At 37.5% G+C, this 26,516-nt stretch overlaps 1 protein-coding gene across 3 annotated transcripts; it reads right to left on the bottom strand.

Moving 5' to 3' along the window:
* Positions 1–590: 590 nt before the first annotated feature.
* On the bottom strand, positions 591–21,676 carry KLF5 (KLF transcription factor 5). 3 transcript variants are annotated; one of them, XM_077158423.1, is made up of 4 exons: positions 21,443–21,676; positions 13,556–14,429; positions 12,440–12,499; positions 591–2,435 (listed from the first exon to the last, which is right to left on the bottom strand). In XM_077158423.1, exons 2-4 carry the CDS (start codon positions 14,415–14,417, stop codon positions 2,257–2,259), a joined length of 1,101 nt encoding a protein of 366 aa, XP_077014538.1. In that variant the 5' UTR covers positions 14,418–14,429; positions 21,443–21,676; the 3' UTR covers positions 591–2,256. The 3 variants fall into 3 exon arrangements, with proteins under 3 accessions (XP_077014538.1, XP_077014537.1, XP_077014539.1); XM_077158422.1 differs by lacking the exon at positions 21,443–21,676 and adding an exon at positions 16,748–17,008; XM_077158424.1 differs by lacking the exon at positions 21,443–21,676 and adding an exon at positions 16,569–16,640.
* Between the last annotated feature and the right edge of the window lie 4,840 nt (positions 21,677–26,516).

Raw genomic sequence — 26,516 nt, 5'->3', positions numbered from 1 at the left:
CACCTTTAGAGGTAGAATTAATCACAAGTAAGAACTAGAGCCATTTACTGCGATGCCCACTGGGCTTTCTAACACAGGTTGCACTTGTTATTCAAAAGTTCTTGTCATGGTTTTGGGGCAGAGACAGAAGAGAAAACTTGAGAATAAAAAGAACTATGCTTTGAAGAAAGCAAGCATCGAGCCTATTATCCTGAAGGTTACCTAATTATATCATTTCTGTATCATAATGTGCAATCCATCTAAGTTTAGAGCATTTTTAAAAGGAAAAAAATGAGTCCTAATGCTTTGTCTTGTCTCTGGCGATGAAGTCTCCATACTAGGATTTGCAAGCGACTGCTACAATATTTTCCCCTAATGATCTTGATAGGTTAATGGAGGATGTGTCTGTGTAGTGGTCATAAAAAGGCAAGTATTCATGTGTTACACTGGTTCAGCTCTTTCTAGGCCACGTGTTAAAGGTAGCTTAAAGCCTGGGAATTGGTTTTCTATTAACTGCTCTGATAAGCTTTTTAAATAATTAGCTTAGAGAATTATTTAATGAGCTTTACTAATTGTTTCTGCTATTGTAAGTAAAGAAGGCAGGCAGAACATGAATCTTTTAGGCACTTTTTATTTTCCAAAAAAAATTGTCGTTAATATATAAACATCTCATTCTCTCAAAAAAATTCTACAACTATACAGCTGTTTGCTCCATTATTTGCATAGGAAATGACCACAATACAAAAATAATAGGGAAAAAGAAGCAAAACAGCAACTGATTTATGCTTTTTTGTGTATGTATTGTTTCCACGTATAAACATTTGAAGCCTCTTACAAAATTATTTACATCGTTTGTCAACTATTTACATGTTTTAAAAGCAACTTTTCTAACAAACAAAACTATAATTTATCAAGTTATGAAAATTGTTTTCTAAAAAAACTTACTATATTACCACAAAATAAATAAAGATAAACAATATTTTAAAAACAAAATTAATTCCCCTTTTGGCATTTTGCTTATTTATTCTGCCCTTTGGTTAACAGCATCAGCATCACATGACTATTTTATATTGCATATATGTAGCACTTGGTTCCTTAAGTTTTCAACATGTCATTTATACTTAAAGGCAGACACTGAGTCAGTATTAACAATAGATTAACTAAACTACACTGTAATTTAGGTAAAATTACTGTGTCTCACACTGTATATTACATGCAAAATCCAGAAATTGGCATTTAACCAATCGTACCGCACAAGCAAACATTTCGGTATATGAAAACTGCATCATAAATTCTATGTTTCCGTACATGAAAACTGCATCATAAATTCAACATTCCCATGTGAAAACTGCATCATTAGTCCTTTTTAAAAAATGATACAGTGTGTGTGTAGCTTATTGTAAGGTTTAACTTTGTATCTTTTAACTGTCTTTCTTAAGCTCTTGAGTTTACAATTCACATAAAATATTTTTTGTTTTTAAAATAAACAATCATATTGTAATCAGCACACGAAATTTACTGAAGTTCATTCGAATGATTCTTTCCCCTACAGAAATTAATTTGGTAACACTTCGAGAGGTATCTTTCCACAAATTCTAACTGTAAGTATATTATTCATGGTTATTTTCAAATGATTTATGATTTCCCCTAAAAGAATCCTAGAAAAATTGTAAATAAACCTATAAAGCTGATTTGCATATTTACAAAATTTTGAATAGCAAATATATGCAACTCATAAGAAAAGAAAAAAAAAAACACCTTTGTTCAATGGCTATTTGTGAATCGCCATGCCCGCTGTGGATCTCTCCCAAAGAATTATCTACTAGTGTAAAAAAACCACTGGATGACAAGTACAATCTCCACATACAATTCATCCTTCTTCCTGTGCCTGCCAAATGATTTGTTTACTAAACACTGTCACATTAAATGATGGTGCTTAGGTAAAAACACTGCAAACACCCCCTCTACCCACCCCCCACCCACCCACCCCCACCCACTATGAGATGTGGCTGCCTGTCATGAGATGAAATCTGCTTGAGTAAAGCCATGTACATTACAGCAAGCATTCCAGATTCTTAAAATGACCAAACACTTTGGTATTAATACAATGTATTCCCTGTTTTCTCAAATATACAAAATATACATTTCCAGTTTTTCATTTTCTTTCTTTCTCTCTTTTATATATATGGTTAAGTTTGTAGTTAAAACGTTGCCACATTAACTGCATACGGTCGGTATGAATTGCATAGGCACGGCAAGGCCCGCGGGCGGCGGCTCTCAGTTCTGATGCCTCTTCATGTGCAGCGCCAGGTGGTCGGAGCGGGAGAAGCTGCGGCTGCACACTGCGCACTGGAACGGCTTGGCCCCCGTGTGCTTCCGGTAGTGGCGGGTCAGCTCGTCCGACCGCGCGAACCTCCAGTCGCAGCCTTCCCAGGTGCATTTGTATGGCTTTTCACCTGTGACAACGAACAAGGAGGTGAGCTGGCCTGCTCTAAGAAAAAAATCTCACAGACACTACGTGAGAAGAACTCTGTTAAAAAATCACGGTCCAAGAAAAGAAGTATGCATAAATTACATTATGAGCTAAACAGCATGCAATCACATTCTCCCATTTTTCAGACAAAACAAAGTTAGAAAAGTATTAAAGGTGGTTTTAAAGCTACAAAGCCATTCAATTCCTTAACCAGTTAAAATCTGGTACTGATCACTTCACGGGTAACAAGTCAGAACATAAAAACAGACATAATATACAATTACTGGTATGCGTTTACTTTGTAAAGTACTGCATCAAAAGACAAACAAAATTCATTCCACAGACAATTCAGGACCTACTGTTGTGCATGTTGGGGTTTCAGAATGAACAAAATGAAAAGGCCAGGCCAGGCCTCACAGAGGATTCACGTGCAATACATACCTTAAAAAACATAAGCCTGTGGTCATTTAGCCCACCTATTCTATTCTGTCACAGCTCCTTTCCCCCAAACAGTGAAAAAATGAGGGCCCCTCCCCCAAAACTTGTATTATTCTTAACACTACACAACATTTTCTAGCTGCTTATCTTTCAAAACTACCTACTATGGATAATGCAGTCTAGTCTTAAGTCACTCTGGCTAGGATTTACTTAATTCTATCGAATGGAGACTATTCATTGCTCTAACAAAGTTCTCTTCTGAAAGAGAAAAACCTCATAGAGTTGCTTTGAACACTTGTTAGTACCATGGTGAACCGCCATTCTGCCTGCTTTAGCAGCTATTATTCAGAAGTTGTAAGGACAGAACTGACTATGTGAAATTGACCAGGGGTAATCACATTGCCCCAATTATTTCTGGAGATGTCACATTTACCTACTCTGGTTTGCACCACCTGACACCCTTTTCTCTCTGCTGAGGGGTCTGAAACAAGACGTAAACATTTTTTCCCCAATATATTTTAAGGTCCCTATATTATTCCACTTGAAAAATGTACATCTGGATTCGAAGGATTTTTTTTCCCTCTTAGAATATTCTAACTATAATTCAAGTTAATACACTCAAGTCTTTTAAGTGGCAAAAATAAATCACTTTTCTTTCACTTTATGTACTCACATAAAATCCGTTTGATAGAAATATTTTAATACCTGTAGTAAAGGTAGATATCACTTTTGTAGATGTAAACCAAACAGAAAAAAATAACCTTTTGCACAGAAGTGTTTGCTTTTGTTACTTGTGAAAAAAAATCACAGAAACATGTTGGCTAAATATTTTACTGTCATTTAATAGAAAGAGAAAGTTATTTCTGATGTCTGAGACAAGTAAAAAATTCCTAACATGCCTCAATTTTAAAAGAAATCATTCTAGTTTTTTGAATTTAATAATTCAGGAGAACTGAATTTTCCAAGTTTATACAAGAAACAAGGGACACTACTCTTTTTGTTCACTATTTTTATTGGCTATGAAGCAATAAACTGCACCAATATTTTTAAAAGTTTACTTTACTGATTGGTTGAAATACGGTAGCCATTAAAGTTACTAAAACATTTGGGGTTTTACTCTCAGTTTATGCACATCTATAGATTATTCAGCCAAGAATACTACCAGTGTCTGAAACTTCAGTTATCGGGGCCAAGTCTTACTATAAAAGCAAGGACAACTACTCCCTACCTGGGGCAGTTTCTATGGGATTTGTTCAAGTGTCAACACAGCTCAAGTAAAACATCATAGAGGAAGCTGGTAACCGATTTCTGGCCAAACAGCAGACTCGGTCCTTTCTTCCTCAGCCAGAAACACTATGCACAGTACTTCTGGGAAACCAAACTGACTTCCTTTAAGTTATATTTCAACAGGATAGCGCTTTCAAAAGTTTAATTGGATTTTTACAGAATCTCTCTCCAACACCACCAATTTAAAATGTTTAGTTAAACTCTTTCAACATCCACTGTAATTTTAAGTCCTCATGCTGTTAATGTGAAACTTTCCACCAAAGACAGGAAGAAAAAAAAAGGGACACGTTTATACAGCATGGAAAACAACTTCAGCTTTATCTCAAAATCAAGTATGCGTTTTCTCATTCTATTTTAAAATCAGAGGAATATTTTACTGGGATTCACTACTCTTTGAAATAATGTTCAGATCAAATATACATATCATCAATTCTGATAAGGTTATCAATGTAATTTCTGAAAATGCTAAGGCGAAACCTTACCGGTGGAAGGAGGAGGGAGCAGGCACAAGCATCCATGGTGCACCTGCCCCAGCACAGGTATCCCCACCCCACGGCTCGGCTTGGCAGCACAGTGATGAGCTCAACCCTGAGAATACCGGTGCACCCCTTCTCGGGAATGCCCGACAATCTTCCACTAGCAAATACCAATACTTCTCCGCATGATTTAAAGAACACACAGATGTGGTTCAAATTTATTTAACGATTACAAAGCCACTAGGGAAGGTCACCGAGGCAAACCCCGATAGACTAAGAAGCCTGCAGCCACACACTGCAAAGCCAGGCCACATCCCAGCAGAGCAGGTCCTCTGGGGAGAACTTCTGGGACCCGTGGGTCCTGAAAAGGGCTGGCATGGACACTCTCCAAATACCCACTAATGATAATACCCCTCTCCCCCAGGCTGAGTGAACTGCAGTGGACTAGCAGAATATGTTCATAAAATATCTGAAAAGTTTTTATGGTCAAACTAAAAAATTTACTTTTTCTCTGATAAACACAAACACACACAAAGATTCTGAACTTATCACAAGAGAATAGGAGGTTTCTCTGCTTTACTAAACACATCATCTATAGAAGCATATTAAGACTGTTTCTAGAATGTTCTACAGACTCTTCTAACAAGAAAAAAAATGTTAATGGAAATACTTCTCTTAAAGGAGTTATTTTAGGTATTTCAAAGAGTTTATCACAGTACATTTGCACAATGCTTCCTTCCTGATGGCTAAAAGGCAATCCAATCAATTGTATCTGATTTCAAATAAAAGCTAAAAACCCTCAGAATTGAAGTCAATGTTTAGTAAACAATTTAAAATATGACCTGTACAAATACCTTGCAAATTATTAAGACCGGTTCTCTAGCCTCAAGGAACTTAAAATCTATACTCTAGTCTAAGGAGCTAAACAACACAAACTTTTAAAGCAGAAAAATTATTTCAATAGCTATTCCCCAATCTAAACTCTTGGAATTTAAGAGTCCTTGAAGTTCATAATGAGCTCTTATTTTAGGAAAAATATTTTCATGCAATACAGAGATTATTTTTCCATCATTACAGACTTATGGAATTCAGAGTCTGAAATAGGACTAATAGTGGATTTACTTCTACTAGTCAAAAGGTAAAAGTAAGAAACCTGAGTCCTAAGATGTAAAGAAATTCATATTTACATATCCAAGAAAAATAAAGTTGGATGAGTGCATTAATTCATGTTTTTATGTATCTATTTCAGTAATTTCCATTAAAATCTTTTTTTTAAAGATAATTTTAGATCTACAGGTTGAACAAAAGTTAGGCAGAGTTCATCTCAAAGACTGAGTATTAACACTTTCAAAATACATTTTAATATTTACTAAATATAACCTTGTTAGTACTTTGACTACTTTGAGGAAACTGATGAATTAAAGGATATATTAATATTTACCCTTCTTTCAGATTCTTTATAGTCCAATTCACCATACTCCCTCCCAGAAAACCTCTGAACACTCCATAAGAGATCATTCCATTTCTCTTTCCACATCATCACTTAAATTCACTTCAATTATGGATTTCCATTTGCACATTTATATCATGAAGTATTCAAATAACTGCATTCTGCCTCCTTAACTAGCTTTTAAAGTTTCTCAAGGGTAGAATCTGTCTTCAATTTCTTTGATGCCTTGGCTTTTCCTAATGCATCTTTGGAACATTCATATATTTGGCCAAATAAGTCTGACATAGTCTTATTTTCATTAATGAAAAAGGAGGGAAAGCATAAAAAACAGAAAAGGAATATCTTGAGCAAGTCTGTCAGATTGTCCCTTTTATCTTATGGCCCTACCTGCAGGGGGGCACTGGGACGTTGGCATGGCTCTAACCTGCCTAGGATCACTGAGGAGAAGAGAATCTGAGTAAAGGAGCAAATATTCAGGTGAACAAGAAGAAGAAAAAAGGTCCCTTATAGACTCCTCCGGAGGCCAAGTTCAGAATCAAGTTACTGTCCATTCCAAACTTGTACAGGGCTAACAAAATCTATGTAAATAAGTTTTCTTTTACAGAGTTGGGACTGTACTTGAGGTAAACCAAGAAGTTCTGAAGCCCCTAGGAATGGTCAAAGGTCCTATAGACTTGCTATTTCTCCAAAGGGTTCTCGACAAAAATGAAAAATAAAAATAAATCCTCTGTCATTAACAGGGTTAATGAAATACCAATTCTTGAGTCGCCTGACAAAAAAAGATAGCACTTAGATTCACTTTCTTGTTACAAGAGCCCAAACTGATTTTTTAAAAATAAAACAGTATGGCAGCAAACTGTCAATGCAATGTTTTACCTTTTTTTTTTAACCAATATAAAAAGATCCTTGTGTTTTCATTTTTCCTAACACACAACAAGCCCTAGATATCCTTTTCCCTTTCACTTGCACTGAACTTGGTTACCTGGGCTGCGTCTTCCTCCTCACCCCTTCGATGTTTGCATTTATAGTCAGAAACAAATTTATTCCTCTGCGTAGATGCTTTCAAGTAAGTTACCTACTGTGCACCTCTCTCAAACACAGTAATTTACCCTTAATCAGAGTTGCTAAGGATCCTTGAATATACAAATAATACAGGCTGATAGAACAGAAATGCTGCTACCGAGATATTCTTAAAGTGGGACAACTTCGTTTCTCATCTTTCACCAGAAAAGATGTAGGTCATTAAGCAAACAGCCACTACATTCTATAGAACTAAAAGTATCTGCCAAAGTAAAATTCAAACTAAAAAAAAAAAATAGTTTTAAAAGATATTACTCTCTCTCATTCCCTCTACCATTCGCAGCTGACTGCTCCCATCTCAGTGTAGGCAATGTTGCTTAATCTATTATTTATTTTCTTCCACTAGAACAAAAAGGCAAGATATTCCCTTGTAAAATCTTTGGATTCTCTACAATGTCTGCTGAATCAAATTGTAATTCTTAACCTTTGATAAGCTTTATCATCTCAAAACAATGTTTAATCAATTTCCTACGTAATGTTTTTCAGATGAAAGAACAAGTTCTAGAAGCAAAGTTTAATCTTCCTAGTGATTCATTAAAAAGACATTGTTTCTAAGCTTTCATGCTCATAAGTAGCTATTAGGGATCTGAATCAGTAGGCCTGTTAAACCAGTACATCTTTTTTTTTAAACATGGGCCTGAATATACTAAATGTATTTCAAAGCTGTAAACGAAAACAAAATGTTGACAAGAATTTAATGTAAGGAATGCTTAAAGCCGTAACATCCGGCACACTGACAAAACATGGCGTTTTTTTCCTGCATAGTTTTCAAATATAGACTAAAGAAAAATCATGGGTATTAAAGATTTTCATACCTCTACTAGTAAGACAGGATAAATATTTAACAGATATCGCGCTATCTCTAGATTCAAATTGTACTCTCCATTAAGGCCCCAATCATATTTATTTTGTTGTTGTTTATTATTGATTTTAGCTCTAAATAACAACTCTTCAAGGAAATGAACCTTTCCTACACATATTTTCTTAAAGTCTTTCCTTCCTTTTCCACAATCCACAAAAATGCAAGTACTAATTAACATTCAGAAGATACTCAATGGTGTCTTTAGTGGAAAAAGGCTTACAACGAAAATATCTTCATCGTCAACATCCTCACTATTTCTTTACTCAAAATCTATAACCTAACATATTCAATGGATAGAGTTTAGAGCAAAGAACCAAAAATAAATTTATATCTAAGGATGTTTTAGCACCCAAAATGTAGTATCACTTTATGAAACTAAAATTAAACAACAGCAAATCTCAAGGAGAGACTGTATACATAGAAACATCTTAATTATCAGATGTCATTGAAAATGAAGTGCTATTCATAAGAGAGTAAGGCAGAATTTACCCCATTTACAACCAGGCTTGGGCTAAAAGTTGTTCCAAGACTTCATGTGGAATTCTTAAACAAGGAATCCTGACTATAACCCACTGTAAAAAGCAGCAAAACCCAGTATAGTGCTTCACGCACTCAAAGAATCCATTTTGTGTTCCTAGTTATTTGTATGATGTTTCCATTTTGGGGGGAGGAGTCTTCAATTGTCCTTATTCTTTGTCAATCTGTGGTAAGTCACTCTAGGATCATGCAGTGTACAGGACAGCCAGGGTCAGGAGTCTGGGTCTGAGGGATGCTTAAACCAAGTATTTGTGATACTCAAAGGCCTTCTCTGTACAACAGCTAATTTTCTGCCCTGGTTCCAGATAGTTGAGACTAACAGATAAATAATTTTTAAATGTCACTGTTCCCTAATTTCCAACAGCTTTAGCATATTCTCTAAAGTCAACTGCGCATGCACACAACATGCAAGCAGAACTGTTAAGATTTCAAACACCTGTAATGAATTCACTAGTGACTTTTTCAAAACTTCTTTAGAAAGCACTTTTTCCCAACCCGTAAACACACAATTTTCAGAGAAATTCCCACACCCAATATAAGAAGCAATAACTCAACTTATACTCATAGGCATACTAGTAAACCAGTGGCAGTGACAAGAAAAATTTCCAATTTCTTGCAAAATTTTCTTTGTGCATATCACCTTACTGTTTTTTTCCTATTGTATTTTAATTTCTGTCTGACCTTGAGCCTGTGCTAACTAAGAGAGCTTTTTTTAACTCTTCACTATGAAATTAAAGAAAACATACTCAAGATGCATGTACATGTGGTAATGCGAGGATAATGTAATCTTCACAGTTCTAGGCTTATAGTTGATAGCTATACTTAACGTGAATTTTTTTTAAAATGTGATTGGGAGCAACTTTATAACAATGATGATGGGCATTGCTCTTTGTATATACTGAGGCTTAAACAAATTCTAGTAAAAAGGTCACATTTAAATGCTGCTAAAGGCACAAATATTTTCACTGAAATATACCATTTACTGACACTGTTGCCTAGAAGAAGCCATAATTATTTCTAACCAAAAGCATAATAAATATGTATACAACATAATAAAATACCCACACCCAAATGGGGGGAGGGCCCTACATGTATTCCATCTTATGTATATACAGATACAGCATGATTTTAAATGAAATAAATTATGGCTTAGAATGGAGGCAAATAATGTTTCAGGAAAAAAGTACAAAGACAGAACCTGATATATATATATGCTTTCCTACTAAAGAAATCAAAGGGGATGAACTTTGAACACTGAATGTTAAGAGATTTCTGGTTCAACAAACTGATATCATCTAGCCTTTTCTCTCAAAATTAAAAAAAAAGTTCAGTGCCTTGGAAAGATAATTTTCTTAGGTTCATTTTCCAAACCAAGCTAGAAAGCATTTACAATTTAAAAACCCAGAATAAGCAATAAAACAAAACTGAAAAGTAGGCTTTTAATTGCTTAAATCATTTTTAAAACATAAGGTAACTTGACATTTTAAAGCAATTAAAATCATATCCCAAAGAAATATACTGGGGTGCTTCACATTCTGCTGCAAAACGGTAATCATTTAAAAGGTAATTTAAAAGGAAGGAAGCAAAAAAACAAGTCTTTGCTGGCTTCAGATACATTAATTTAAAAACAACAGGTGGGGTAAGGATGCGATGAGAGCACAGGTAATTGTAAAAGGCATTGTCTAGAAACTAGAAATGAAGAGAAAACAACCTCAATGCCTATGATTACCCAAGAACGGGTTTAGCCAGACTAACAAGTCTGCTACAAGCCTCCTAAAGGTACTTGAAAGACTATCAAACAAAACTTTATTAAACTGGATTACATGGTCTCACTCATGAGATATGGGAGGCCACAATGCCTATGATCTGGTAAAAAAAAAAAAAGTCCACGTACGGGACCCAAGGTAGGCCTAGGTCCTCTTTTTTACTTTTATTTCTACAAGGACTGTCTGGGAAACCCACTATTCAATTTCTTTGTTGGCAGGTCAAGTTCCTGAATCCCAGGCATAAACGCTAAATCCTGACAGGGTTTGAAAGGCTACTTAGATATGCTCTGCCTACATACCTGCAATGAGCAGTTGATTACATCGTTATACGCAATTATACTCCCCTTTTATTAGGGGACTTTACCCCCATGAAAACTGGTCTCTTCTTATCTCCTATTTCAAGGTCTTTTCAAAAAGGAAAAGTTCAAATGCCTCTACATTATTTCCCGCATTCCTTCTTAATAAAAAATTCAGGAAAACACCCAATCTCAAATTTTCCTTAATATTAAATATATTCCATAAAAGGGTATTTTAGCATTTCTCTATATGTACAGTATTATCTATACATGGAATATCTTCTTCCGCTTGTCATTTGTATTTCAGTTGCCACTGAAAACTCTGGATTCACTTTTTCATTATGTTTAATTCTATTGTGGATGTTTTTTAACTATAAATATAATTTCTACTTTGGGCTTCTTATATAGTATCTTTTATTTTACATAATCACTTTGCATATAACAAAAAACCTCAGGCCAAAAAAAACAATCCATTTATTTCATTGATAAATTCATGAGCTGTCTTTTCTTTAAAAGCAATTTCTCAAAAAGCCCTAGAATCTCTACCACATTGTCGCCAACACAGTTTAGAGTTTAATAAGGAGTGTTAATCACTAGGATATCAAGCAATACTTCTTAACATGCAGACTAAATATCTGCAACCATATTCCCCTCAGTGCCTGATAGGAGCCCTGACCTTTGTTCAAAGGCTTTGACTTTTTAAAGCAGTAGTTAGAGATAACTACTTCATTTATCAAAACTTGATTTCCATAGTAACATCTAGCCTGGGGAGATTCAAGTCTTCACACTAATCCAGAACCCTTTCAAAGGAACTGTTGAATACTTTGGTTTCCATAGCAAAGATAGAGTAATACATTTTGCTTGGTCATAGCTTTTATTATCAAACTTATGCTCTGAATTTTAGGTAAGGCTACATTTACTCAAGAGGAAAAAAAAACCAATCATTGTATATAAGTTCTTTCCTTTAGAACTGTTCTTTTAGGAAACTCACATAATAGTAACCACCTACACATCTGAAAATATTTTGGGTATTTGGTGGCTCTTAAAGTCTGCCACCTACTTCCATCTTAAATGGTTTAAAAAGCTCGTAAAAGTGTGATTGCTGTAAATGGGACAAAATGTATATTTATAAAATTAGAAGGGTTAAATGTCTATGCATATTTTTAAATAATGATGAAATACAAAGTAGAAAAAACGTGGAGGCTCTCAAACATGTCAAATGTGGGCTCTGGCAAGGTGCAGAATTTACACACAACTTTTAAACCAGGACCTCCTATCACTGCCTAATTTTGATATTCCTGTGTTCCAGCCCTACTTTCCATCAGGCACAAAAACCAGGCTAAACTAAGATATTTGGGGCTAAAGGTGAAACTAAAGATAATGTAGTAAAAGCAGTTATGTTTAACATGCTAAACGGAAAAATTTTAGTGTTTAAGATGGCTTCATAGAAACGAAATCATTTGCTAAGCCGGGGGAAAATGAGTTAGGTGTTTTCCCCTTCAAGACAGGAATAGCAGCACCATTAAAGTTTTAAAATCCATTAGTAAACACTGTCGGGTAGTTTTTGAGTAATTAATTCTATGAGCTGACAGGGCAAGGTCTTAGTGAGGGTAACATCAGCCTTCCTGGAACCAGACTTTTTCATTGAACTGAACTGAGCTAGTGCTGAAAAGGTAGGCCATTAAAAAATAAAAGTTGACAGAAGAAAGAGATCAAACATGTGTTGGCTTTTAAAGGGATGAATACCACTTACACTATTTACACAACTCACAGAATTAACAAGAAAATTACATACCAGTATGAGTCCTCAGGTGAGCTTTTAAATGAGAAGACTTTGTATAAACTTTTGTACAACCTAAAATAAAAGGAGAGGAAGAACAGCTTGTCATTTTGGAGATCCTTTTGAAATCTTTATATTTGATGATTCAGTGTTTAAAATCTGGCTTTAAAGAAGAAATCTCTCATGCTAGACGAGATATTTGAAGCTTCAGTTTTAAAGTGTTTTAAGAGTCCTACCCCATACCTTATTAAATGCATAAAGCGATTTGTTTTATGTATCACTTCAGTAGGAAAGAAGGAGACAAATCAAGCTGAGCTACAAATGGAAAATGTGTTTATATTCTGGCAGGTGCTTTATACTAGTAACATATACTTCAGTGATTTAAGAGCTAGTACAGCATATATTTTTTAAAAATTTTAAATGACTCTAGCTGACAATGCTGCCCCATTATCCGAGACGACTGTAATTTTCCGTACTCCAACATTTCATGTTTTTTTCATTTAGCATGTCACACCATGTCATGTACTACTAGTCAATAAATTATACCCTGTATTAATCATATAAACTAGCTTATGCGAGAAAATTATAAATGCATTCGTTACGGGCATCAATTTATATTTTGGGCCATGTATCTCATTCAAGAATGTTCTTAACAAATACTATTAGAAACATCCTTAAACCTATTCTGCAGATATACCTAAATCTACCATCAGGCTAGCAGCCCACTCAATCCCCCAACTTTATTATCACATCTTATTTTCCCCTTCAGTACTTAATCTTTTCCCAGGGCATTTAATTTAGAATTAAACAAAATTAATAGGCATAAATTTAAATGATATATTAGAAATTCAAATTTTATTAAATAGTAAAAGCAGAAAGAAAAGCCCAAAATAACTTTTTCCCCAGAATATTTTAGCCATTTCTTTATACTTAAATAAGTAATAGACATCTAAATAGTTAGGATAAGGCACAGACACACTGGGATATATAAAGAAAAGTAGACGATTCTTTTTTTTTTTGGCAAAGACTATCTTCCAATGTAAACTTCAAAGTCTAAGGCTGAAAAAATACACATGCACACAAAAACACTCAATACATATACTGATGCTTTAACCAGGTAAGATCACCTACCAGGGTAATCGCAGTAGTGGATGCGTCTTTTCTCCAAATCAGGGTTACTTCTTCTATTGTATCTAACAGGTTGGATGTTTTGCGAATTAACTGGCAGGGTGGCAGGTAAATTTGGATTGTGTATGGCCAGTTTAGAAGCAATTGTAGCAGCATAGGATGGAGGTGGGGTTAAATTCTGGAGCATCTCTGCTTGTCTATCTGGACTTCCAGGCTCTGAGCTTGGTGGTGATGGGGGAAAGTAAGTGGCCTGTTGTGAAAGAAACTGACTTGGCATTGTGTATGTGCAAGGGGGCATGCCCTGGAATTGTTTCATCGCAGTCTGCGGTACAGCAGAGGTGAGTGTGTTAAGACCTGCCATGGCGGCTGACATAGAAACATTCAGAGTGTCCATTACTGCGGTCTGGTTTGTAGAACTGGGCATATCTAGATCCGGTGTATTCAGCAGCTGATACAAATGGCCCTGCTGGGAAGGGACAGAGAGATGAAGATCTGGTGTAGGAAGTTCTTGTTTGATGAAAATATTGTTCACCTCTGGAGCTGCGGTCTGGTGTGAGCTGAATATGCTGGTGAACTCGGGGAGGGCTTGGGTCTGGGCCGGAGGAGGGGCAGTCGTTTCACTCTGGTGGCTGAAAATGGTAACAGGTTCTGTCTTGATGTGTGTTACGCACGGTCTCTGGGATTTGTAGAGGCCAGTTCTCAGGTGAGTGATGTCAGGGAGGAAGACGTTCATGTTGATGCTGTAAGGTAACCCCTCACTGTCAGTGAAGAACTGGTCTACCACTGAGGCACTGTCTCGTCTATACTTTTTATGCTCTGGAATTATAGGAACTGGAGGAAGCTGAGGTGCCAGATACTTCTCCATTTCACATCTTGTCTGAAAAAGAAAAGATACAAACATATCCATAAACATAAAGATACAAACATTAAAAAGAAAAGATGCAAACATAATCCATCAGATTCACCATCTCAGGAAGGACAGATAAACTGTGTTTACTAAAATTCTCCCACTAATCCCACTGAAAAGTACTAGGGTAGACCCTAAGAGTTACTCATAAACACACTGGTTTATTTTGTCAATTGTGTACTATCTAGGTCTAACCACCTTATGAAACTTGGTATTGAATTTGGTAAAACCGCCCCCAACCAATTCCAGACAAAAAGTGAAAGAGGCAAATCAAGAAAAAAAATGGAAACAGCAAACATATTCTTTTCTGACGCAACAATAAAGTTGTCACCCATAAGCGACATTCCCTGTTTCATTACACAGTAAGTTTGCAGCTAAAGTATAATATTGCCAAGCTACCTCAATTCTTTTCATGTTATACAGTTGAATTTAACTTGTTAAAAAAAATTCCGCAAACCTTAAAAAACACTATCACAAAGGTCTTTTGCTTGGCTAGATAGTGCTGAAATATCTAATATAAAACATATTCCTTGGCTTTTTCTTGTGTTTAGTTCAATGGAAACTTAAACACAGTATTTTGAGCAAGACACAGTACCCACTGAAGAACAAAACTTCACATTCAACATTTGATCTAAATGTTGATTTTAATCAGCAGATTCTGTAATTGGCTAATATGATAATGAAATGTTCCTTTTCATATCCCTATCTAAAACAGATCTTTAATTACTTAGGGGAAAATCACTCCCTTGGTAGAGTGGTGCTAAGGGACCTGTGGGTGGGGAAAGGCTGCTGTATTGCTAGCACAGTCATCAGCAAAACATTTACCATGTCCTCCTCAATGGGTCAATGCTACATTCCCCCTTACTCTGTAAAAAGCGCAGTCATCCCTTATCCTCTTCGTGTTCCCTAAGCAGAAAACTGACAAACTGCAGTAACTAAACAGTTTTCAAGCAGTGGTTTTTTCTAGGACATAATCCAGTTTGAGTCTAGTCACCTCAATCTTTTTACAGGTATTCTCTTCTCCTAGTATAACAAAAGCTTAATTTTTCTTTTAATCTTTACTATTTCAAACAAAATTTCGAAAACAAAATTCTCAACTAGGTGGAATAGGCTCATAACCGCAGCACCTTAATCGGTGAACCAGTTTTTGCTACAACTTAATTTCAAAAGCTTCCATCCCCTCCCTCGAAACATTCAGTGCGGATGAGGACGGGATTTCCCGGATAGACTCAATTTATAAATAAAAATTAACGCTCTGATCATGTGAGTCATATCTCTGACAAATGCCAGTGCCCTCTCAGAGCACGGCAACGCTAAGCAGACCCTCCCCCCCCGAACTAGGAGCTGGGTAGCAAATACACAATATACCGAGGGGCTATTAAATGAAATGTCTTGAAATAAACCGAACTAAACCCTTTCGAGCACTGCGCTCCCGTGGCGGTTAGTGGTTTCTGATTTTAGCTCTTCCAGCTGTTTGCATGTGGGTATGCTTCCAATTTTTTTTTTCCTTAGGACAGGCTAAAAGTCCCGGGAAGTTTTTTCTGGGCTATATGACTCCCTGCGTGGGCGAAAGAAACAGGCGGTTGCTCTAATTCGGCTGCTGGGCAAGTGTAAAGCCAACTGCCAGCTTTCAACGCGGCTCCGAGAAGAAAATTTACGCTTACAAGAAGAAAACAACTCCCCAGTCTTTTTCGGGGCTTTCTTTTTAAAGAAAACTCTGAAGCGCTCCGATACCACCTTAGCTTGTCTAAAGCCGGTCGCCCCAACACACCGCCCCACAGTCGCGTCTAAAAACAGGTTGAACCCAGGGGGTGGAAACTCGCATCCCGAGGAGCCTCTCCCCGAAACCCCAATTCGATTTCTACTTAATCCGATACGACGCGGGTGGGGTAAAGAAGGCAGCTCCAAGGCCATTACACCGTGCGGCTGGGGCAGCCAAGGCGAAAGGTGGAATTCAAGTAAAGTTGGGTGTAGGGTTTACAAGGTTCCATATCCCAAGCGTAAGAAAAACAACTGAGGTGCGCGCGGCACCGAGTTCTCTTTAACCTCTTCCCCGCAGACCGCCAGGGCGGACTCATCTGCAAGCCCCCCTCCATCCCCGTCACTTACTTCCTGCGAAATATGGGTGCCCAGCTCGCGGGGTAGGGCGGGGCTGCCCACTCCCGCACCCGCTGCCGGTGCGCCCCGACGCACGCCCCAGTCTGGAGCGGCCCCTGTCGCCCGCGCGTCGCAGCGGCGGGACACGCCCGAGCCCCGAAAAGGAGGCGGGAGGGGAGCCACTCTCCTACCTGGACCAGCTCCTCCGGGGGTAGCCGCGGCCCGGCGGCAGGCGGCGGCGCCGGCTGCGGGGGCTGCGGGGGCGCGGGCTGCGCCTGCGGGTGGTGGTGCGGGTGCTTCAGCTCCTCACTGGGGAAGAGCGCCGCGTCGCGGGCCGGGTTCGCGGCGCCCAGCACGGGCTTGAGCTGCGCGAACACCGGCTCGTCCTGCAATGCCGGCGGCTGGGGTACGGGTCCCAGGCGGGCGCTCATGGTCAGCACCCGCGTGGCCATGGGCACGCGGGGGGCGGCTCCGGACGCGGGGCGCGGGTCGAGCGCGCTTCCCACCTGGCCCACGCTGGCTCGGACCTGCGGGCCGCGGGCGGATTAGGGGAGGCTCCCGGGCGGACCCCTCAGCCAACTGCAGGCGCAGCTTTCGAAGGCGCGCACGAAAAGCAAAACTCTTCCGCTCGACCACGCGTAAACGCCAACGTCCTCCGGGAGGCCACTTTCTCCCGCCCCGCCCCGCCGCGCTCTGGCACTTGCCGGAGCCCACTCCTGCCACCGTCCGCGCCGAGAGCGAGCTGCCAGCGCGCGTACCTGCCTCGCGACTACTGACACTTGACGCCCGCCTCTATTTCACCCAACTCCTGTTGGGCGGGGCCCGCCGTATGACAGGCAGCGCCGCGGCGAATCCTGAGGCCCGGGGCTGGCCGGCCCGCAGCAGCCGACCTATGAGAAAGGAGAGCTCGGACCAGGGCCCCGCCTCCGTCCTCCCGACCTCACCCCTCTGGAGCCACGAGCTTCGCGCGCAGGGAGGCCGCGCAGTTTGTACACTACTTCTGTGACAGATTGGCTGGCGGAGCCGGGGCGGAGGAAAGGGGAAAATCTAGGAAGAGAGGGAATTAGGGTGGAGACGTGGAGAGAGAGTTCTTCGGACTATTCTGTACCAGGATTAGGGAGAAAAAGAGTTTTGCACGTCTCAGGTGTTGTGCAAGAACCTGAAACTCAAAAGCTGAATCCCAGAAAGCAGCTAGGTGGGGGGCGCTAAGATTTTAGAGACTCGTTCAATGAGTGTGTATTTTTCAATATACAAAATGAACTTTTCTTATCGGAAAACGAGGGGCGCTTTTAAAGAAATTTTGAAACAGCTCTTTTCTCCATGTATCTTTAGTAGTGAACATATCCATTTAGCAAAACAAATTCTGAATGTTCTGAATAAAAGGTATATTATGGTAAGCATTTTTTAAAGTTCTTGAATTAAAAAGCCTGTATTTATCCCTTCAGTTTAAATGGTTAGAAATTTTCGCCCATATTTCTACCTCGTATCCCTGTGGAGGGGGGAGTGGGAGGTTTGGCCATAAAAATTTTGAAGTTTTTAACATTAAAAACATGTTTATTCTGACCGAAGCATGGAATCTAGTTTAAGCACTAATGAATAGATCAAATATGTATTTTAGTAAAGATTGCATCTTTGACTTATTTTTACTAGCACTGTATGTTATTATTTACAAAACAGAAACATAACACATTTACTAACTCCGGGGCACCTTTTCCTGCGAAAAGACAACCAGAGAAGCCACAAACGTTTGACAACGCAGCAGCTTTGAAAACTGAGAATCCAAATTTGTAGAAAAGTAATAGCCTGGTACAATACCATCATTTACTATGTTATTATAATCGGAAGGTGAATTTTTGCCAGCAATCACCTAAGGAAGCCACTTTCCTTAATCTTTAATGTTCTTGAACACTCTGGTTTGATCGGGCTTATGGGGAAGCCAGAACAATAAATTGCAATAAAAATGCCTGGAATATTACTATATATGTACTATATGTTGATAACATACTATCCCATTAGACAATTTTACATATACAACAACCTACTCATCACAGTAAAACAGCTTAACAAAAGAAAAGATCTTAGGAAAAAAACTTCACACGAAAAAGTAGTTATAAAAAGTATGGATCTCATCTTCATTGTGTAAAAAATTAATATACATATAAAGTATTACATTTATTTATCATTAGAAAAGATAAAATTATGCTGTAAAATAGTTTTTTTTTCCTTTTCCTTCTCTTCCTTCTACTACATGATTCATTATTATAGCTGTGATTATTGTTTTCACAGAATGGTTGTCTACTTTCATGTTACCAAAGTATTATTTAATAAGGATTTTCACACATTTTTTTCTAAGCAAACAGCCCCATATTGTCCACGTTCATCCTTTGAAAGCTCTCCTGATTTTCCTCTAATATTAAACTGCTTCTTTACAGTTTAAAAATAGATTATAGAATTAATATGATTTAATGTAACTATTTAAAAAGTTGAACTTTGAAACACTTCTAGTTATTTAAAGCTGATAACTTGCTCAATCCCAGTGTGATACAGATAATTCTTAATTGAATTTTGTACTTTTTTAAAACTTTAATATAAATCTAACTTAGATTTAATACAGTTTGGTATCCATTTTTATTCAAATTCTTTTTTAAAAAAAGTTATCTAAATCTTTCCTTTTGCTTTTCTTTTTATCAGAGCTTCAGTGGCCTGTTTTTCAAGTCAAGTTTTCACTGCAATAAAATCCATTTATTTTACTGGAAATGCTTGTATAATTTGACACCATTTCTTAACATGCTTTCAGTTACAAATACAAAGACTTTCCCATTGCAAAAGCAAGCAAGCTAACAAAACTATTTGATTAATTTTAACAAAATATTTTTACAGTCTTGTTAATATTTTTCACATTTCCACTTTTTTAAATATAGATATAAATCTAGCTATGGTTGGGATTACAGTGTTTTACAATAGAAAAGTCGAATACACTCTTTCACTCAAATACCATAGCGTTTATTTAAATTTTATTTTTGGCACAAGGCTTCATGAAATAGGGCTGGCACATTTAAAGAATGGTTTCTCTGAAAAGCCCAGCTCTTCAATCTCACAGAAAATAACATTGTATGATAGTGTGGACACTGGAAAATCATCCTTTTCTAACATATTTGCCAAGCTGTTCTGAACATAAAAGCATAGTCAACCGCGCTGATACTGTTAACACAAAACGATACAGCTGAAAACCTGTTTCCCAACTTAGCAAGAAGAGTTAAAACTCGATAAATATTTTTCAAATGTTCCAGGTTCTACATTGGCGTGACGCCAGGCAGTGTGAATGGACAGATCCTCAATTACTTTGAACTTTCTAGTTCTTTGCATTCCTTCCTGCTTAGTAGTGCTGTACCATTAGGGAAGATAGGAGAAAACAGAAAACAAATGTCAGGTTTCAGAAATCAATTAGTGGCCTGGCAGTGGTGTGTTAACTGAACTGTGCCAAAAGAGAAGTTTCTGAGAGAAAGAAATAAAACGAGTTGGAGGGTAAGCGTAGAAGCAGTGTGCATGCTTAAGGCCTTAGTCACTGGGCAACACGGATTTAGTCTTAGAATAAACCCTAAGTGTCACTATCTTTACGGGAATAAATGTGCCTGAATGTGTGGGGGCCGAACAAGCATCCAGTGAAGGGGGAGGGGAGGCTTGAAGGAAGCAGTGGAAAAAAAGTGGATAAATAGCTTCTGAATGATGAGATGAGGGAAATTTGGAGCTGTCACTAAGGCAGTGTTCATATTAAGATACAGCCAAGGAAACAGCTACATTCGGTTGTTGGCAAAAACATCAGGGAGAGCTTGAAATGAAGTGATGTAGAGCGTTAGGGCCAACAAAATTTATTCACTTTGATTGGGAAAATGTTCCTAGAATATTCCATTTCTGTAAAATCAGAATCAAATTACCTGGTGATTTTGGGCAAAAGAGAAAGCATGGGAATGAGTAAAAACAATCTTTCGTAAGGGAGCAACTCTCTTCTCGAAGGTAAGATTATTTAATTAAAAGTTACTTTTTTGGCGTTGATTGACCGTTCAGCTAGTATTGGAATCTGTATCGATGAAACATAAAACATAATCATTGTCCTCTAAAGCATTTCACATTCTTTTAAATTAAAGAAGTTGTGAATTTACAGAAAAATCAGGTAGAAAAGAGTTCCTGTATATCGCCCCCACCATTATTAACACCTTGCATTAGTGTGGTACATTTGTCACAACTGATGAAAGAATACTATTATAATTGTATTATTAACTATAGTCCATGGTTTACATTAGGGTTCACTATTAGTGTTATATGGTCCTATAACTGTTTTATTTTTTTTAATTTTTACTCTCATAACATGTATACAACTTAAAATTTCACCTTTTAAGCACATTCAAATATATAATTCACAGCTGATATTATATTCACAAGGTTATTTCACATATTTTTAATCTTTTATTTTTTATAGAATGGAAAGTGCTTCAAGTCACACCTAAAACAAAAAGTCATAAAAAAAGAAACCCAATAAATAGAAGCTTCAATTGAAATTACTCAGAGTTCAAACAGTTTTGACTCAAAAGGTGAGAGACACAAGAAAAGATGATCTGTTCATTTCTTTCCTGATGAAAAAATATGAAATTTAAATAGAACTACATAATTCATTTACACATAAAATAATGTTTTCTTCAATAAGAAAAATCTTATTCTATTTTTTTTTTACTGTCTCCTACCCCAGTATATTTAATTTGGATTTGAATGTATTCTTCATGAACTAATCACGTACATCTCCTATGCTGCATTCATTCCTAAATGCCCTGTAATTTATCTAGCTTAATTTTCAAGCTCTAGTACTATACAAGAGGAAAGTAGAATCTTACCTTTTGGGGAGACTGTATTTGCTTTTTCCACCTTGTTAGTATAATAAGCAGACACAAGTGACATAAATATAAATGCCTTGAACCAAGTTACAGGCCAGGCATACTGTGGCTTGAAGTGTACACTCCTTGAATTCTGACTCCAAACATGATAGGAAAGGTTAAGAACATTAGCCTGAACTGAAGCAGTTACACCAAACAATCTCTTAGAACATGAAGGAGGCCACAGCATAAGCATCACAATGAGCAGTTTTGAGCCAATTGCTGTTCATGTATGACAGAAGCAGTGATGGTACCAGGCTGTGCGGTACACAGTGAATGCTCCAATGCTTAGGTCACCAGGGTATACACTGTTGGAGGTTTATTTATAAAAATAAAAGAAATATTTTTTTTAATATAAAATAATGTAAAAATAGTGTGAAGACCAATGCCAGTTCTTCTTGCCTTCACTTCACACTGTTGGTGGACTTGTAAATGTGTACCACTTTTGTGGAGGACAATTTGACAATAAGAAGGTTAAAAATGTATGTAACTTGAAAACGATAGCTAATTCTCCTCCTGGAGATTTACCTTAAGGAAATAATTATGTATATAAATATATAGATTGGAAATAACCTAGGTGTCCAACTAAAGGGGACTAGTTCAATATATTCAGACTCAGACTGCTATTCTGCCACTAAAAATCATGTCACTGAAAAATAGTGAAATGCACTAAGATAACTTTCCAGAAACCTACAATCCCCAGATGTTTCCTAGGCCAGATAAATCCTGAAACCCAGAGAAGCCAGCCTTTCCAAGAACATCAACTGGTACCTTCCCCCGTCCCATATGGTCAACATCCCTTTCCAACATGAAAAAATTAGAATGACATATCCCAAACATCCCTAAAGATTGGGAGAAGGATCAAAGGAGAAAGAGGAGTTATAACAAAGAAGATAGGATTTAACAAATGAGTATGCCACTGAATAATTATATTGATATTTGTTTTATTATCCAGTGTCTTGGAGTAGCTAGAAGGAAAACCCTGAACTTATGGAACTGTACCCATACCAAACTCTGAAATCTGTTCTATAACTACCTGTTACACTGTACTTCAAAACTTATTGGGTTTTTTTGTATATATATTTCACAATTTAAAAAATGTTAAAAAAATAAAGTAAAAGAAATCAGAAAAATTAAAATATGTAGTGACATAAATTACTTAGGATATGTTAAATGAGAGAGGTTTTACAAAACATAGCTTGAAAAGAAAATACAAAACATGTAGGTGTCATTGAATGGTCAAATTATGGGTAGTTTTAAATTTTCTTATACTTTCCTATATTATCTAAATTTTCTACAGTTAACATTTTTTTATAATCAGAATAAGTGTTTTTAGTAAAAGACATAAATAAATATTACATAGGTAAGCATTATTTTGAACCCTAAGTGATGATCAAATAAGTTTCCGTTTGAAACCAGTAAGCACGGCCACAATTTGCCAATATTTTATGCTGGGAAAATAAGTGAACTTTCTTAACAAAGTCACCAGATCTTCAGGATTCATGGCAGATAAACAAACCGAAGACAGATTACAAAAGGAAGTTGGAAGTTGGAAAGGGACAACCTGGGGAATATTTTAAAATATAAATATAAAATGTAAGCTGTAGGGCGGTGCAACGGTGGCTCAGTGGCGAGAATTCTCGCCTGCTGAGCTGGAGACCCGGGTTTGATTCCTAGAGCCTAGCCATGCCAAAAAAAAAGGAAAATGTATGCTGTAATTCATTTATTAAGTGATCAGCAAGACTTCCTCTCAATGAATTTACCCAAAGTTATTTTGAGTCTCTGGATTTACTTTATTGCTTTATTTTCCCCTGTTAAAGGAACTTGGTTATTTGCAGTGTTTTGATGAAATGCATATTCTTTTAGAGCTAGATAAAGTTTATATACCTCTTTCAGTAGCTTGTATGTGTGTGTTTGTGTGTGTGTGGTGTTTCAATTCTAACATAGCCATATAGATAAGTTATGGAAAGAAATAGTTTCTAATGGGATGTCATCGGTCTTTCTAAGAGCCTTGTTCTCCTTCCTGAAACCCAAAATTGTTCAAAAGTAACCTCCAAACTTGCTTACTTGGAATTTAAAAATTAAAGTTGGGGAACATGGTCTAGGAATTCGACATTAAGTTTTTCTTTAGGCAATTCAATAAAAATACTTTCTGAATTAAGGGATCTCATGACCCCAACCCACGTGTCAAACACCCACACCTGTCCATCCACGTCACCTGCACACTGGTGCTCGCAGACATGTCCTGAACACACTCTCTGTGCCGAGCACTGTTGCAGGCCTTGGAACACAAAGGCGACTAAGACACAGTTCCTGCTCCAAGTGCCCTAGGCATCATCTCGTGGGTTATCCCCCTCCTCAAGTATGTTTAATTGCTTCCTTGCTGAGTAGAATGAAGTCCAAACTCCTCAGCCTGGGATTCTGTGCTGATTCTACCGTTTCTTTCCTAACCCCGTGTCTCACTATACCTCCCCTCCTCTTCTCTTATGAGTTTTAGGCTCTAATCGTAAGGAATTATTTGTAATTTCCAAATGTATTCTGCCTTATTTTGTCCCTGTGAGGCCTTCCAATTATAATGTTCTTCTTTGACCACATTTATCTGTCAAATTCTTCAAGGCCTAGGTAGGATTATATCACCTTTCTCCCAAGGTCCCTCCATATTCTCCAGTCAAAATTATTCTTAGTTTCTTCTCCCTCTCCTTAGCTTTCTATTCCCTGTAAAGCATTTCTTACCACCTCCCTTCCATCTGTTTCCCCCAACTAGTTATATGTCCCTGTGGGACACATTAAGTCTTTGTGCTCCGTATGATGCTTCCAGCCCAGTGCCCCATACAAAGTTGGGAATCAAGGCTTAGTGATCTTAATTTTATTCATAATAGACATAAAAGGTAAAATTAAGAACAAAACTTTGATAGAATGCCATTAAAAATGTGGAATGAACATGAGAGTTAGAAAAATCACTATTTTGCAACCATCACAGCCTTCATTGACTCAGGCAAGAATCAATGGAAGCTGAAATGATTGGGTGAAATTCTGAAGAGGGACAAGGTATTTACATAGTCTCAAAGTATCTCCCTACAGATTACTTATTATCAAGGGAAAAATGGTAGTTTCAGGGCAAAAATATCTGGCAGACACTATCTCAAGTAAATGATCAAAAATAGCATCATCATTAAAGGGACAACTGACTTCATGTACTTCCTGATGTGATGAACTGAAAAGGACACAACATCATTTATGTTGTCCTCCTACCAAAAATTCATAACCTGAGTCTAATTGTGAGGAGAGAAGAGACAAATCCAATTGAGGTATGTTCTATAAAACAACTGGCTGTACTCTTCAAAAATTAAATCTCATGAAACCAAATCAATAGGCTATGCCCTCGATCATGAGCCTTACTCTTGTGAAGCTTATGTAGGTTTCAGAGAAGTTTAGACTATCTATGAGCATGCCTAAGAGTTACTTCTGGAGGATCTCTGTTGTTACTCAGATGTGGCCTTAGTCTCTCTAAGCCCGACTCTGCAAGTGAAATGATTGCCCTCCCTGCTACCTGGGACATAACATCCAGGGATGAAAGTCTCTCTGGTGACGTGGAAGGTGACTCCCAGGGATGAATCCAGACCTTGCACCGTGGGATCAACAATTACATCCTGAACAAAAGGGGGAAAAGAAGTGTAATAAATAAAGTATCGGTGACAGAGAGAGTTCAGATAGAGTCAAGAGGCTACTCTGGAGGTGGCTCTTATGCAAGCTTCAGGTAGACCTTGCTACCTATCATAACCTGCCAACCCCCAACAAGGACCATTCCAGCCAATCCTAAAGAACATCTAGGGCAATACATAAGATTCCACAAGTGTTCCAGGCACTAGAGTAACTTTCCAGAAACCTACAACAACCTCCCTGGTCCAGATAAATCCTGAAACCTAGCCTCTCCAAAACCCCATATTAGTGATAGACCCTTCCAATATCAAAAATTTAGGATTTCCATAGCCCAAACAACCCTAAAGAGAGGTATGGAAAGATCAAAGGTGATGGTGGAATTATACACAGAAGATAGGACTTAACAAATGAATATGAATGCTGAATCATTAAATCGATATCGCTATCAGTCTCCAGTGTTTTAGAGGAGCTAGAAGTAAAAACCTAAAATTGTGAAATTGTAAACCATGTCAAAGTCTGAAATATGTTCTACAACTAATCGTGGTGCTGTGCTTTGAAATTTATAGTTTATTTGTATATATATTATTTTTCACAAAAAAAGAAAGAAAAAAGTCAATTGTGATGATAAAAAAGTATTTAAGCCCTTTAGCCTCCTATATTCTGGGGCAACTAGAAGGAAAAATCTGAGGGGATCATATGGTAGCTCATGACAAACTCTGGGATCTGTCCTGTAACCACTTGTTGAAAAGTGGTTTGAAAACGACTACTTTTTTATTTCTTTGCTTTGTATATATGTTATATTACAGAATTAAAAAAAAGTTTAAAAAGAAATAAATAAGTAAATAAATCTCATGAAAGACAAAGTAAGGTTCAGGAACTGTTCCTGTTTGAAGGAATGGATAGTTCTGGGTTTGGTCTAGATTGGAGGGAGGGGATGTTGCCACAATGAACAATAGTGGGGTAATTAGCAAAATGTGAGTATGGGCTGTATATTAGCCAATAAACTAATGTTATTTCTGAGCTTGATAATATAATCGTGGTTATTTAAGATAATATCCTTGCTCCAATATCCTTGTTCTTAGGGTATACACCATTAATATTGATAGACTAGAGGTTCATGATGTTGGCAACTGACTCGAGTTAATCAGGACAAGATGAGTGTGTGTGTGTGTGTGTGTGTGTGTGTGTTGTATGAATAGTGAATCCGGGTGATGAGTGCTTGGCAGTTCTAAGTATTACTCTTGCAACTCTTTCTGTAAGTTTAAAATAATTTTGAAATAAAATAAGGAATAAAACTTTGAGGGGATGTAGAGGTAGTTCAGTGGTAGAATTCTCACCTGTCATGCTGAAGACCCAGGCTTGATTCCAGGCCCAT

The sequence above is a fragment of the Tamandua tetradactyla genome, chromosome 4 (genome assembly GCF_023851605.1).
Source record: "Tamandua tetradactyla isolate mTamTet1 chromosome 4, mTamTet1.pri, whole genome shotgun sequence".
Taxonomy (NCBI): Eukaryota; Metazoa; Chordata; class Mammalia; order Pilosa; family Myrmecophagidae; genus Tamandua; species Tamandua tetradactyla.
Note: the sequence above shows the minus strand (reverse complement) of the source record. Positions and strands in the feature narration are given on the sequence as shown.